Source organism: Mauremys mutica, chromosome 5 (assembly GCF_020497125.1).
Source record: "Mauremys mutica isolate MM-2020 ecotype Southern chromosome 5, ASM2049712v1, whole genome shotgun sequence".
Lineage (NCBI taxonomy): Eukaryota > Metazoa > Chordata > Testudines > Geoemydidae > Mauremys > Mauremys mutica.
The window spans coordinates 122,862,031-122,876,286 of NC_059076.1; the positions used below are offsets into that span (position 1 = coordinate 122,862,031).

General features: G+C 39.9%; 1 protein-coding gene across 4 annotated transcripts in view; it reads right to left on the minus strand.

Moving 5' to 3' along the window:
• RGS12 (regulator of G protein signaling 12) overlaps window positions 1-14,256 on the minus strand; it is a 161,758-nt gene that overhangs the window by 18,411 nt on the left and 129,091 nt on the right. For all 4 annotated transcript variants that reach the window (XM_045017507.1, XM_045017508.1, XM_045017510.1 and 1 more), the window contains 4 exons: window positions 11,610-11,763; window positions 10,152-10,228; window positions 7,311-7,511; window positions 6,125-6,198 (listed from right to left, as the gene is read on the minus strand). In XM_045017507.1, the coding sequence (XP_044873442.1) occupies window positions 6,125-6,198; window positions 7,311-7,511; window positions 10,152-10,228; window positions 11,610-11,763 (506 nt within the window). The remainder of the gene's footprint in view (window positions 1-6,124; window positions 6,199-7,310; window positions 7,512-10,151; window positions 10,229-11,609; window positions 11,764-14,256) is intronic.

A 14,256-nucleotide genomic window follows, 5' to 3' on the forward strand; every position in this document is an offset into this window, starting at 1 on the left:
TCAGAATGAAGAGAGGTAAAAAATGATGGGGTCTAAATTAGCTGTTACCACTCAAAAAAGAGATCTAGGAGTCATTGTGGATCATTTTCTGAAAACATCCACTCAATGTGCAGCGGCAGTCAAAAAAGTGAACAGAACGTTGGGAATCATTAAGATAAGATAAGATCTATATAAATCCATGGTACGCCCACATCTTGAACACTGCATGCAAATGTGGTCACCCCATCTCAAAAAAGATATAGTGGAATTAGAAAAGATTCAGAAAAGGGCAACAAAAATGATTAGGGGTATGGAACGGCTTCCATATGAAGAGCGATTAATAAGACTGGGACTTTTCAGCTTGGAAAAGAGATGACTAAGGGAGGATATGATAGAGGTCTATAAAATCATGGCTGGCGTGGAGAAAGTAAATAAGGAAGTGTTATTTACTCCTTCTCATAACACAAGAACTAGTGGTCACCAAATGAAATTAATAGACAGCAGGTTTAAAACAAACAAAAGGAAGTATTTTTCCACACAGCACACAGTCAACCTGTGGAACTCTTTGCCAGAGGATGTTGTGAAGGCCAAGACTATAACAGGGTTCAAAAAAGAATTAGATAAATTCATGGAGGATAGGTCCATCAATGGCTATTAGCCAGGATGGGCAGGGATGGTGTCCCTAGCCTCTGTTTGCCAGAATCTGGGAATGGGCAACAGGGGATGAATCACTTGATGATTGCCTGTTCTGATCATTTCCTCTGAAGCACCTGGCATTGGCCACTATCAGAACACAGGATACTGGGCAAGATGGACTACTGGTCTGACCCACTATGGTTGTTCTTATGTTCTTAAGTAGTTTCAGATAGTTTAAAGCTATCTACTAGCTCAAAAATTTTATATGTAGCTTGCATGAAGTATTATTTCATTTTGGGAGATAAATCTAAAAAGCAGATGAATATGTTCTAAAATCATTATTTTTAAAAAATACAGGTAAATGCTGATGGCATTTTTCATAACATTAATTTTTATTTGAATTCAGCACTGTCAAAAGAGATATTTCCTCAGATAAGAAAATGAAGTACAACATTAAGTGACATATTCTTGTTTGAGAGACTAAGTTTTAAAATGTTGGCCAAAACTGATGTTTTTTAAAGACATAGTATATGTCAACCTCTTAAAAGTTACACTGATAGAAGTGAATCATATTGCAATCTCCATATTTCAGATGGGGAACTGAGTTACAGAGAGACTAAGTGACATTCCAAGGTCACACAAGGAGACAATGGTAGAGCAGGGAATTAAATCCAGGTCTTGTAAATTGCAGTCTAGCACTCTAACCTCTAGACCATCCTTACTGAATTCAGTCAAGCACAGAATCACAATGGTATCTAGGTGGTCATATAAAATTAAGGCTTGTATCTATCTTGATCAAAAATAATTATACTATTTAGTGCTATATTTAGCCACCACTACTTATGAGGATTTAAATTTTGTATGCAATGGATCTTTTAATGAATTCCATGCCTCTTACTATGAAAAGGCCTGTGCAAAGAAGTATGGTAATTCAGGAAAGCATTCCTGATCAGAAAAGGTGCTTACGTAAATGCTTAACTTTAAGCACACGCTTAAGTGTTTTCCTGGGTCAGAGCCTAAGAAAGACAAGCTTCAGCCCATTCAAGCCCTTATAGGTTAGACTAGGAATTTGAACTGGACTGTTAAAATGAAACTTCTCAGGTGAATAAGGACTACTTGCCTGAGCAAGAATTTGCAGTATTGTGCCCATATAGTTTACACATATTGACCAAAGGTGTTAGTGGTAATGTATTTGATTCAGGAAAAATATTTTCACCCATTTCCAGGCTCAGAAGGAGTTGCCCGGCAGCCAGTCATTTTCCAGCATGGACACTGAGGCCCTCCATCCTCTCCCCTCCCTGCAAATGTGGGTATTTAGCAAAAGAGACGGAAATGGATCTTACAGTCTTGTTCAGCAAATCCTCTAGTGGCCTGCTAGAATTGTTTCCTGTGTTACACTGCTGCAGGGAGCTCTCCAACCCCAACGTCCTTTTCTTAGCATTCTAACCAGCGAGAAGAACCTGTCGGTCACTACTGTGAGTGTGTGTGTGACTGGTGTCATTTGGGGGAGAGGAGGGGAGGGTGATGAGTAGGGATGAGAAGTGGGAAAGATTAATGGAATAGTTTCTTCTAAAGCAGTAATGGAAGGAAGAGCATGTTAAGGAGTATGGGTTAGAGAAAGAAACAAAGATGTGAGAAACAGAGTGAAAGCCTGAGGAAGGAGGAACTTCAGTAGGAATTGTGGCTGCTGAGCATGCCTGAAAAAGGAGAAGTTAGTCAACTTGTGCAATAACAATGGTTCTTTGAGATGTGTGTCCCTATGGGTGCTCCATCATTGGTGTGCTTGTGTTCCTGGGCTGCTGATCAGAGACCTTCAGTAGCAGAGTCTGTTGGGCCAGCACACGTGCTGTTTCTCCTTGTGCTACACCACGAGGCTAGTCAGTGCCTGTGGGCTAACCGCCCTCAGTTCCCTCTCTACTACAGAATCATTGACAAGAACTCTGAAGTAGAGGGAGGAGGGTGGGTTGTGGAACACCCATAGGGGCACACATCTCGAAGAACCATTATTACTGCACAAGGTGAGTAATTTTTTTTTCTTCAAGCTGTGTCCCTATGGGTGCTCCATAAATAGTATCTTTATAAATAGTGCGGGGACTGGGGACTAAATAGTATCTTTTGCCCTGGTGTATAGATACCCAGCGACCCAAAGGTAGCCCTAGAATCCTTTAGGGCATAAAGGAAGGTGTTGGTCTTTTTGGCAAAGACCTTCATGTCCTCAAAGGGAAGATCTTCCACCGTAGACTGCACCTCTTTCGGGAATCGCAACAAGTGGAGCCATGATGGCCGTCGTATCACCACTGCTGTGGAGATGGCCCTAGCTGCCATGTCGGTGGTGTCGAGGGCCGATTGCAGTGATGTTTTTGCTACTAATTGCCCTTCCTGGATGATGGCTTTGAAGGATTCCCGATGTACCTCTGGCAGCTTTTCAATAAAATCATTACATTTATGGTAATTTATGTAATCGTATTTGGACGCGAGTGCCTGACAGCTTGCAATATGGAACTATAAGGTGGCCAAGGAATACACCTTTTTACTGAAAAGATCAAGGCATTTCCTATCCCTATCATAGGGCATAGCTCTGGACTGGTGCTATTGGCCATGGGAATTGACAGCATCCACCACGATGTAATTGGGTGGTGGGTGGGAAAATAGGAATTCCGATTCCTTGGCAGGGAAATATTTTTTGTCTGCTCATTTGCAAGTTAACACCACAGAGTCTTTGCTGGGTCTAAAATGGCTTCATTAATTGGGAGGTCAATCTTTGAGAAGGACAAAAAATAGATGATATCAAGGAGCTGATGCTGGGCATCTTTGACCTCCTCTAGTAGTATGTAGTAAGTGTCCGCCGCTCTTTTTGCCAGCTCCAGGAAAAGATGGAAGTTGCCTACCAGAGATGGTGGGGAAGGCATGACCTCCAGTGGAGCACCCATAGGGACACTACTCAAAGAAAAATCAGGCCATTTGTTTAGCTGCCTACATATGGATATCTGAGTTTGTTTGCCCTCATTGGTTTACATTAGACCATCACACAGCATGGAATCATGTACTATATCTATTTTGGGTTTTCTGAAAATAGCAACAGTCTGCCTTGAATTCCTCTTAGATTATTACAAGTTGAATATTGTGCATTATTCAAAGAGCAAACTTTTCCCAGATTTAAGAGGGTCTAAGATACAATTTATGATCTCAGTGTCTTAAAGAACCAATGACCTTCCTATAGGTAACATACAGACAAAGATGTATTTTTTTAAAGATAAGGATAAATTCAACTAGGGGATCCCAAATTTTAAAATATAATTTGTATACATGGATATATACCCAGACTTTAGATAAGTAATTTCACAAGTACAGTAACACAAGTAAATAGCACTTTCCATCAGTAGATCTCAAAGCTCCTTACAAAGAAGGTAAGCATCATTATCCGCTGTGATGGCAGACCAGATGCCAGCTCATGTCAAGGCTTCTAGGCCTCACTGAACGCTGACAGATGCACAACTGGAAATCAGTCTGGCTTACCTGTGTGTTAGTACCATTAAAATAGGTATCAGATTTATAGAGATGTATTTAGTTTTTGGACTTTATGACATGCTTGTAAATTGCTGCTTGCATTAATCTCATTTATAATACCTGCATCCTATGTTATAAGGTAATATTTAAGTGTAAGCTCTGTACCTATAAAAGTGTTTGCTTTAAAACTGTAAACCCCCAGAGTCAGGAAAGAAGCATTACCAAGTGTGAAATACTAGTTTACCACAAGAGGTATCATCTCCTCTCCAACCCTTTGGTCCATAGTGTGACAAAGTTCTGTCCTTGACTCTGTGGGTCCTGCGTTTCCTGGCGGATTTTTGCTAGCCTTAGAGGCTCACTGTGACACTCCAGGTAGCCCTTCTCTCTCTGGAGGCAAGAGTCACAGCTTACTGAGCCATTTTCATCATAAGCCAACAACGGAGGTGAGGAGAAGCTGACTTTTTGGAAACAGGACATGTACAATTCCCTGGGCCACTTCCCCACAGCAGCCCCCCACTCAATATCTCCTTCACCATTACCTCAGGGCCTCCTTCCTTACATCTGATATGGATTTGTACTGCTTCGTTCCTCCAACAGCACGGCTCCCTCCTATAGCTCCTGACACCTGCACCTCACTGACTAACTGGGAGGCTTTTAACTAGTTCCAGCCAGCCCTTGATTGGCTTCAGGTGTCCCAATCTATCTAGCTACCTCCACTGCCTTCTAGAAGGATCTTAATTGGCCCCAGGTGTCTTGATTAACCTGGAGCAACTGCCATTTGGTTACCATGGTACCAGGGATTTGTTTAGCCTGAGGCTAACATACCTGTTCCTCGCTACTTTACTGTAGCCATCTGGCCTTGCCCCAACACAATAGACAAGCCATTGTGGAACACCAGGGGACAAAAGTGTTTGTGGATTGCTCCCCCAACACCTATGCGGAGGAGACATGCACAAATGCTCATCCCATCCACTTGAACTCTGGGGAAAGGGAATAAAGATCCCTGTCAAGAAGAAATTGTTATCCCTGTGCTACTTGGATTTCAGGGAGAGGGCAATACTTCTAAGCATAAGCAAGAGATCCCCAGCTGTTTAGCTTGGGTTAGCTCTAAAGGACATATAGAGCTTGCACATTACAGCAACTTCTATTATGTTTTGGAATCTAAGGCTATGTCTACACTGCACTTTTGTCATTAAAACTTTTGTCAGTCAGGGGTTTGAAAAAAACCCACCCCTGACCAGCAAAAGTTTTAACGACAAAAAGCACCGGTGTGGACAACGCTTTGTCAGTGGGAGAGCATCTCCCGCCAACAAAGCTACTGCCCCTTGTTTGGGGTGGTTTTATTATGTTGGCAGGACGGCTCTCTCCTGCCGACAAAGAGTGGATACACTGTGTGCCTTACAGCGGCAACGCTCTAGTGGCACAGCTGTAAGCTGCGCCGTGTAGACATGGCCTTAGACTGTAACTCATAAATCTTTAGACAGTTTATTACAGGATTGACTTCAAAGGTTGTCTTTGGTGTGAGGTACAATTGAACTGAGGTAAGTGACTAGCCCTTTGGGACTGGGAGTAATCTGAACATTGTTGTGGTTTTTGGTGTAAGAGACTATCTATCACAAAGGCAAATCTGACTGGGTGGCAAGATAGACTGAAATATCATAAGGGACTGTCTGTGACTCCATGTTAAAGCTGTTATAGTGCTTGAGGAGTTCACACTTAATATGTGGTTGGTGAAATCTAAGTATAGAACTCACAACCAGTTTGGGGTTTGTACTGTGGTTTGTAATAGTCTGCCCTGAGGTTGGCACGCATGTTCATGGGCCACTCCAGGAAGCATGACATTCCCATTTTACAGACAGGGAAACAGACACAGCATATCAAATGTTATTCTGTGTTATACTCACTTTTATTTTATTACACAGACATAACTCAGAATCCATTCTGGCCCATTTAAATTAGCTGGAGTGGAAAATGTCACAAAAAGATAATTTTTTTCTCTTACCGAAATAAAGTACGTTTTTCTAAACGTAGATCCCGAGAATCCAAGATGCTACTGTCTTGATGCAATACAAGTGGCTATAGAGCATATGGTTGGAACAAAAGAAGAGAAACTATGTTAAATTGGGAACATGTCACTTGTTATATATCATTTAACAATATGCAACAGCTGTGCAAAACAAAAAAAGCAATTTTAAAATTAGCCCAGGAAGAGAGACAGAACAATTATTGAGCTTTGTGCGTATGGCTATTATTGTATTAATTTACAGCAAGCAACATGATTAGTTTCTCTTTTTCTCTGGATAGTTCCAAAAGATGTAGGGGCCAAATCTGTGGGGTGCTTAGCAATTCTCTACTCCCATTAAAGTCAATGGGTATTGAGAGCTCTCAGCATCTCATACAAGGCCTGGGCACTTAAACATAAGAGGCTGAACAAACAGAATGATACATCAGAAAATACGACAAAATAATGTTGGCAGAAAGATTTAAAAAAACAGATTATTTTACAAGGAAGACAAGTAAATTAGGATCATTAGTCTGATCTCTTGCATAACACAAGACAAAATCTGCATCAAGCCCATAACATTTTTGAACCATAGCATCTCTTTACAAAGATATCCAGTTCTGATTTAAAGACTTCAAATGATAGAGAATCTAACACCTCGCTTCATAAATTGTTCCAATGGTTTAATACCCTCACTATTAAAAAAATACACCTTATTTCTGATCTGAATTTGTCTAGCTTCAGCTTTCAATCACTGGATCTTGTTATGCCTTTTTCTGTCAGATTAAAGAGCTGTCTATCAAAAATTTCTTCTCCATGTAGATTATATTGTAGGCTGTTATCAAGTCACTGCTTAAACTTCTCTCAGACACACTAAACAGACTGAAGTTCTTAATCTCCTCCCTCTAAGGCATGTTTTCCAGACCTCAAATCTTCTTGTAGCTCTCTCCTGAACCCTTTCCAATTTTTCAATATCCTTTTTAAAATGTAGTAACAGAAATGGACACAGTATTCCAGTAATGAGCTCACTAATATTCTTCCATTGAGCAACATACACAAATCCCATTATTGTCCATGTGAAGTCTGAATACAAAGAGGTAGAGTATTCCCCTAAATAATCAATAATCCCATATTAGTAAATTGAATAGGAAGTCTGAATTTTTTAAAAAAAGTATACATACAGTACCTTGTCTCCTCCAACTAAAAAAAGGTCTACTGCAGCTATGTTAATGCCATGTTTCTCACAGAGCCCAGATAACATCTCTTTGACTGAGAATCCTGATTTAACAACCATTTTACAGGATGAGCCATCTGGAAGGTTTATACAGCAGTATTTTGAGGATTTCTCTTTATCAGGTACAGATGCAGATAACCGAGAGGCATCAGACTTGTCAGAAACAAAAATGAAAGTTAAGAACAAACACACAGTATTACAGTCCAACAAATCAAATTAAGCAAGGGAACACACTTTTAACCATGTTTGAGGTTTACCCTTCCTTCAAAATCTTTCTATTTTTTTAGAACTATTTCAATTTAAGACAAAGACACTACCACAGACCAAACTTCACAAATCTAAACATACTTTAAGTGCAGCCACCCCTGAAGGGAGAATTCAGACCAGGGGGAAAGCAGGAGGCAGTACCACACTGCCTTCCCTGAACTTTCCACTAGAGCAGCATTTCTCAAACTGGGGTCGGCGGACCTCTGGGCATCCCCAAGCATACTCCCAGGGCCCTGCGGGCCCTGCTGATCAACTCTTCAGAGGCGCAGTGAGGCTAAGGCAGGCTCCCTACCTGCCGTGGCTACACCCCGCTCCTGGAAGCAGCCAGCATGTCCCTGCAGCCCCTGGGGGAGGAACTGCTGGGAACTGCCCTACCAAATTCACTGTTCAATTTGGTAAATTGCACGGTCATAGGACTTTAAAAATCTTACATTTAATGGCTTTAGATATTTAAATCTGAAATTTCACAGTGTTGTAACTGTGGGGGTCCTGACCCAAACAGAGGTCGTGGGGGCAGTCACAAGGCTATTGTAGGGGGTCACAATATTGCCATCTTTACTTCTGCACTGCTGCTGGCAGCAGGGCTGCCTTCAGAGCTGGCTCCCAGGCAGCAGCGATGGAGCTTCCTGCAGCCGGGGGAAGATCCCAGAGGTGGGTCCAACCTGGCCCTGGGAGTGGCCTGTGCAAGGGAAGAGAAAGTCCTGTTCCTTCCTAGCCTGTCTGGGACTAGCAGCTAGAGCCCAGTGCACGGTAGGAGCTCCCAGCTGGGGTGCCCCAGCCCAGCCCCAGGTCCAGTGCCCACCGTGACCATGGCGCCATGGGCAGTTGCCCAGCTATAAGGCTGGCACTGCTCCCCCCAAAAGTGATGACCCTCTCCCATACCATGCGACTCTCGCTTCTGCGCTGCTGCTGGTGGTGTTGCCTTCAGAGCTGGGTGCCTGGCCAGAAGCCACAGCTCTCCGGCCACCCAGCTCTGAATGCAGCACAGAAGAAAGGATGTCAATACCGCAACCCTCCTACAGTAGCCAGATTTCACAAGGAAAACCAGGTTTCACAGTTCATGATGCATTTTTCACAGCTGTGAATTTGGTAAGGCCCTAATTATAGCCACAGAAAAATCATCTTAGTACACACAAAGTATCAAAAGGGACAACTCCATTACATTGTTTTTACAAGGTATTATTTTGAAGTATTTAATAAACACTCAATTTAAATGGATGCTACCAATACGGCTCTGCACCGTTTACTTCTCTGTTTACCCACTAGCATCACATATATCAACAAGAATCTGTATGATTCTTAGAATTAAATTTGTAAGTCAAAGGGATACTGTCAGGATAAAAAAGGGTATTTTAAAATTATATTCTTTTATACGCTTTGTTAAAATTCACTTTAAATCTAGTATCAGAGGGGTAGCCATGTTAGTCTGGTTCTGTAGAAGCAGCAAAGAATCCTGTGGCACCTTATAGACTAACAGACGTTTTGCAGCATGAGCTTTCGTGGGTGAATACCCACTTCTTCGGATGCAAGTCTTGCATCCGAAGAAGTGGGTATTCACCCACGAAAGCTCATGCTGCAAAACGCCTATTAGTCTATAAGGTGCCACAGGATTCTTTGCTACTTTAAATCTAGGGTGATATTAAATTTTAAGTTTACTTTTAATCATTTATATTGTTTACTTTGTGATTTCATTCAACTTGGACTGTGAAGGTGGAACTACATTGTTTATAACTACTGTGTCTTCACTTCTTGTTTCTCCACATATGAGCATGTGTTGCAATATTTTAGTTGCAAATGCTGCTGGGGAATGCTTCACTCTTTTATCCCTCAAACATTGGAACAGAGTCAAGCTATAGTGATTAGGAGAAGAGAGAGGAGGGATACTCAGCTTTGGGGCTGGAAAGAGCCAGGGCATCAAGGAAATGAGTTCAAACTCACATATAGTCAAGAGGAAGAGGACCCAAAGAGCTATTCAATAGGCAATTGCTCATAGCAGAGCTTAAGAGCTGCAGTAGCTGGGAGGCAAGATGGGTCAGTTTGTAAAGAGCTTTAGTGTCCTTGGATTGAAAGACCCTATAAAAGTGCAAACTTTTATTATAATGTCCAAAAGAACAGGAGAGTTGGGGTAGCTAGGAGAAAGGATAGACAGGATAGCTTGGAGAGGGCAGGACAATTTAAAAAAAACAGGTATATGAAATGCATAAAAGAGATATTTATCTTTACATTATAAGCATGATAGTTTAGGATCATAAACAGCACTATAATAGTGTTCTTTAAAAATATTTAACTATTCATCTGACAATCTGTTTAAACAACCAGACCCTTATTATTTCACAAAATGAGTATAGCTATAATTTTTTTTAAAGTTCAGTCTAAAAATAACATGAAATTTACATACAAAGACATATAGACATTTTGTTTATTTATACTATTGCAGAAAAATTTGGCTATTATTGATTTCCTAGGTAACAATCACTCCCATTTCTTTTCCATTCCTCGCATACAATTTGATTCTAAGGAGCTTACCAGTTCAAGACTTGCAGCTGATGACATGGAGCCTTGTGATTCACGTCTGCAAAATAGTCCATTGGTATGCATAAAATCTGAGAGTGGGAAAAGTAGAGTGATAAGTAAAAATGTTTGGTTTTACTATTCATTAAAGGTGCTACAAAACTTCATGTAATCTGACGAGAATATTCATTTTCTGATTTGGGAAAGAAAAATTCCAAATCCTTGTACTATCTTCACATGCTGAACATTTAAACATCTTTTAAATGTAATTATTTATTGCTTATATAACACTACAGGTGTTCATGGCTTTTTGCAAGCAGATGAAAAGACAACATTCCTGTTCCTGGAGGTGATTGCTTACATTTTAAAAAGTGACTACCAATTTACAATACCTTCCAGGTGAGTACCAAATCCCTGAAAATCAGGCTCTTTTAAGGTGTCTCAAGTTGGACACCCAAAAATTGAGAACTCAATCCCTTGTCACTTCTTAAAGTTTAGGTCTATAACCTTAGTATCTGATTCTGCAGCCCTCATTCACATACATGGCCCCCCTGACATCAGCTGTACAGCTCACAAGGCTTTTTCAAGAACCATGGTAAGCAGATGGTGGGGAAGAAGAGACAGCAGTAAACACAATGCCTTAGAGTAGCTGACTGCTGCAGTGGATTTCAGAATTTGTAGTTTTGTTTTTGCAATTTTTAAAAACTGTTTGCCTGTTAATTGCTTTGTGCAAGCCTCTGCGGCTGCCAAAATGTAGTGCTCTTTCATTTCAGTGAACTACACAGATGCAAATATTCTCACTAATAGAAATTACTTCAAACACAGTGCAATTAGCCCAGAACTCATTTATCTAAAAATAGTTTAGTGTTGCCTCCTATAAAATCTACCATTTTCTCAAGAAAAGCTACTGACTGACTAGCAGTTGAATGAACAGGCTACACAACCCAGTCTCTGCCAATTAGATTGTGTTTTAGTAACATTCTGTGCCTGTGGAATTCATTCTCCCTCCCTAAATTGTTCCTCTATGCCTCCTTCAGGGATTTTTTTGTTTTGTTTTTTTTGTAGGGAGAAGTAATTTCCCTATCTGTAAACTAGGTTTCTACAACAAAGCACTCTGATTCAATGAACTTGGGCATAGCCACACCTATGGCTTTATTTCCATATATAGCTGTTTGACTCCCTCATGAAGACGTGTTTAAACAGCTGTGGGAAATCCCATTGGTCCAGAATGCTACCAATTTCTCATTCCCCAAACTTTTGTCTACAGACCTCCACCTATTTCCATGACTGTTCCTGGCTATTGTGGTGCAGGACAAGACCATTTCCCTCTGTTAGAGCTCAGCAGATCATTAAAAATCTGCTCCAGGTCATGTGTAGTAATAAGGTGTAGATTCCTTGCTGAGTGTTAACAGTGGGAGCAATTCTGTCTATTGCTGAAGCAATCTTGCAACAAAGCAGGACTTGGAAACTCACCATTTTGGTAGTCATCATTTTCCTTTTTTTTCTGCGATCTCCCCACACTCTTACTTCTTGACCAGGAGAAAAATGTCCCCTTTTTTTTCTTCTCAGCATCTTCCTCTCCAGATTCTTCATTTAAGGACCTTCCTGACTTTGATTTTCCAATTAACTACCATCAAAACACAGATAAATATTAGCTGCAGCACTCTTGCAAACATATTGTCTAAAGCATGGATTCTCAAACTCTCCTAAAGTGGACTGTATCTTAAGAGAGAGAGTCTGGTTGATTGTCTTTTTGCCTTCTCATTATTATGTACGCCAGTTCCTCTGCAACTGGTAATCAAATAACATGCCAGCGCAAGAACAAAAACAGCTCTCCACAGACTAGTGGCAGTCTACGGACTACAGCTAGAGAACTAACGATTTAAAAGGGTTATTGGATTTCCATTTACTTGGTTTTTAAAAAAATATAGAATTTCATATACTGTACAGCAACCTACCTAGGCTTGAAATATAAACTAAAATTAAATACAGGTATCTGATAATGTCTTTCTTAACTAACATTTACTTATGTATAACAAATAATAGTCGATGAAAAGTATTAATGTAGATATATTTTTAATAATATTATGCCTACATTTTCTTTTAATGAGCATTTGTTTTTTTCACAGTAAAATATTCTTTAAAATGCTGAATTTAAAAGAAAAAACAACCTCTATCCAGAAAATAGTGGATGCCCCAAAATTACAGTGGCTGACATAAAAAAAAAAGAGTTAAAAATTACCTTTACAACCAAATAATTAATACTGTGGAAAAGTTATCTAGTTGCAAAGATAAAACTCTCAAATTTTAAAATTTTTTAAAAATTCCAATGATCGTGGAAATAAGAATGAGCAAAGTTCTGATTCCTATGAAAGGATTACAAATTTTTAAAGCTTCCAAAGACTATGGGTTTTTTTTAATTATTTTTATTTACCTAGACAAATTTTATAATAAAAAATGTTTAAACAACATGAAGGATTTGGTTGAAAACAGGCCAGGAAATTCAAAGAATAAATTCATCAGTTGCCAGCCCAGATAATCAGTCACTGCCAGGAATTCTGGCTTTCCAGGTAGGACTTTTTATTATTAATTAATTATAATTATTATTTCATGTGGGATGAAGGTGTGAATTATTTCTTCTGAAAGGTACCAGATTAATTCAAGTCCTCTCTTTTTCCATGGTATAGTTGCACCACATTACCCTAACCAACATGCATAAATCATATTCTACAGCAATAACCTTTTCACTTTGAAGGTCAAATATATTATTTCAAAAATCCCAGGGCAACAGTCAAGGTTTAGGGACAAATTCTCTGCTTCTCTGCTCAGGCAGCACAAACCAACTACAAGTCTCCAGCTGGGGATTCCATAGGTATAAGGGAATCCCAAACAGGCAAGAGACCTGGTGTAGTCAACTCTTATATGTATCATCCCAAAACTCCTGGTACAGAAGGATGTGACGGGCATAGGGAAGAGTGGGTGGAGCATTCTGGCTATCTTGGTAGCTTGCTGCCTTTGGAGACCATTGTCAGTTGGTGCAAGTTAGAGCAACTTCTAGAATATTCTCCAACCTGTGTCGGAGCAGAGAATGAGGAAGCTGTAATTGGATTTTGGTTATCACCTTCTCCTCCCCTTCACCTCTCTAGGGTTGTGTGGTGGAGGAGCATATATTTTGCTACCTGCTCTCTGATGCTCAGGTAGAGACAATCAAGTGCTTATAATGCACTCCTTAGGGCTCCCACAACCTGTCAGAGGAACAGACAATGGAGCAGCCAAAGCTCCCTCCTCTCTCCCCTTCGATGCACCAGGTGGCCAACCTGGTGATGTTCTGATTATCAACTGTAGAGAATTGCTGCTCACCGTCCCCTACTTCGGCCCTGTAGCAACAGGACCGATTCAATCATTTCAGTTTAAAAATCTCAGAACGTGGCTCATAGGTAGTTTTCAATTTATATATATATATATATATATATATATATATATATATATATATATATATATATATATATATATATATATATATATATATATCACATCAGATACAAGTTTTCTTAACACAGTCATCGTTAAGGATCAGAAGCTGGATACTATCATAGTAAAGGGATAAATTCTAAGGATAAGAGGGAAGTTCATTTTCCAACCTTATTTAACCTTTGACCTCTCTGCTGGATGGATAGCAAGGATGATATTTTGAGACAGTAGCAGTGGTGGGTTTTGTGATGTAGGCAATTGTCCATTGACTGAAATTACCAACTCACTCCACCTAGGTCATTGAAAGCACCCCTCAAATTGTACAAGCATTCACTACTAACCCTGGATGAATTTTAACTGGCTACCTGCAGTTGAAAATACCAGAACTTAGTTTCCTAACAATTATGGACTTCAATCAAAATCAATTTCTGAATTGGTGCATAAAGAATAATTACCTCATTTCATTAGCTGTAGAACAAAATGCGTTTATTTAGGCAATACATAAATAAAATTATATTAAAAAGGGAGTTAGTAACTTCTGTTAGAATGGATAACAACCTATTGACAATTAAAACAATTTGTACCTTAAGACTTGGCAATTAGATACTTTGTCAGCACTAGTAAATATGAACACTTATTAGTTTCTACA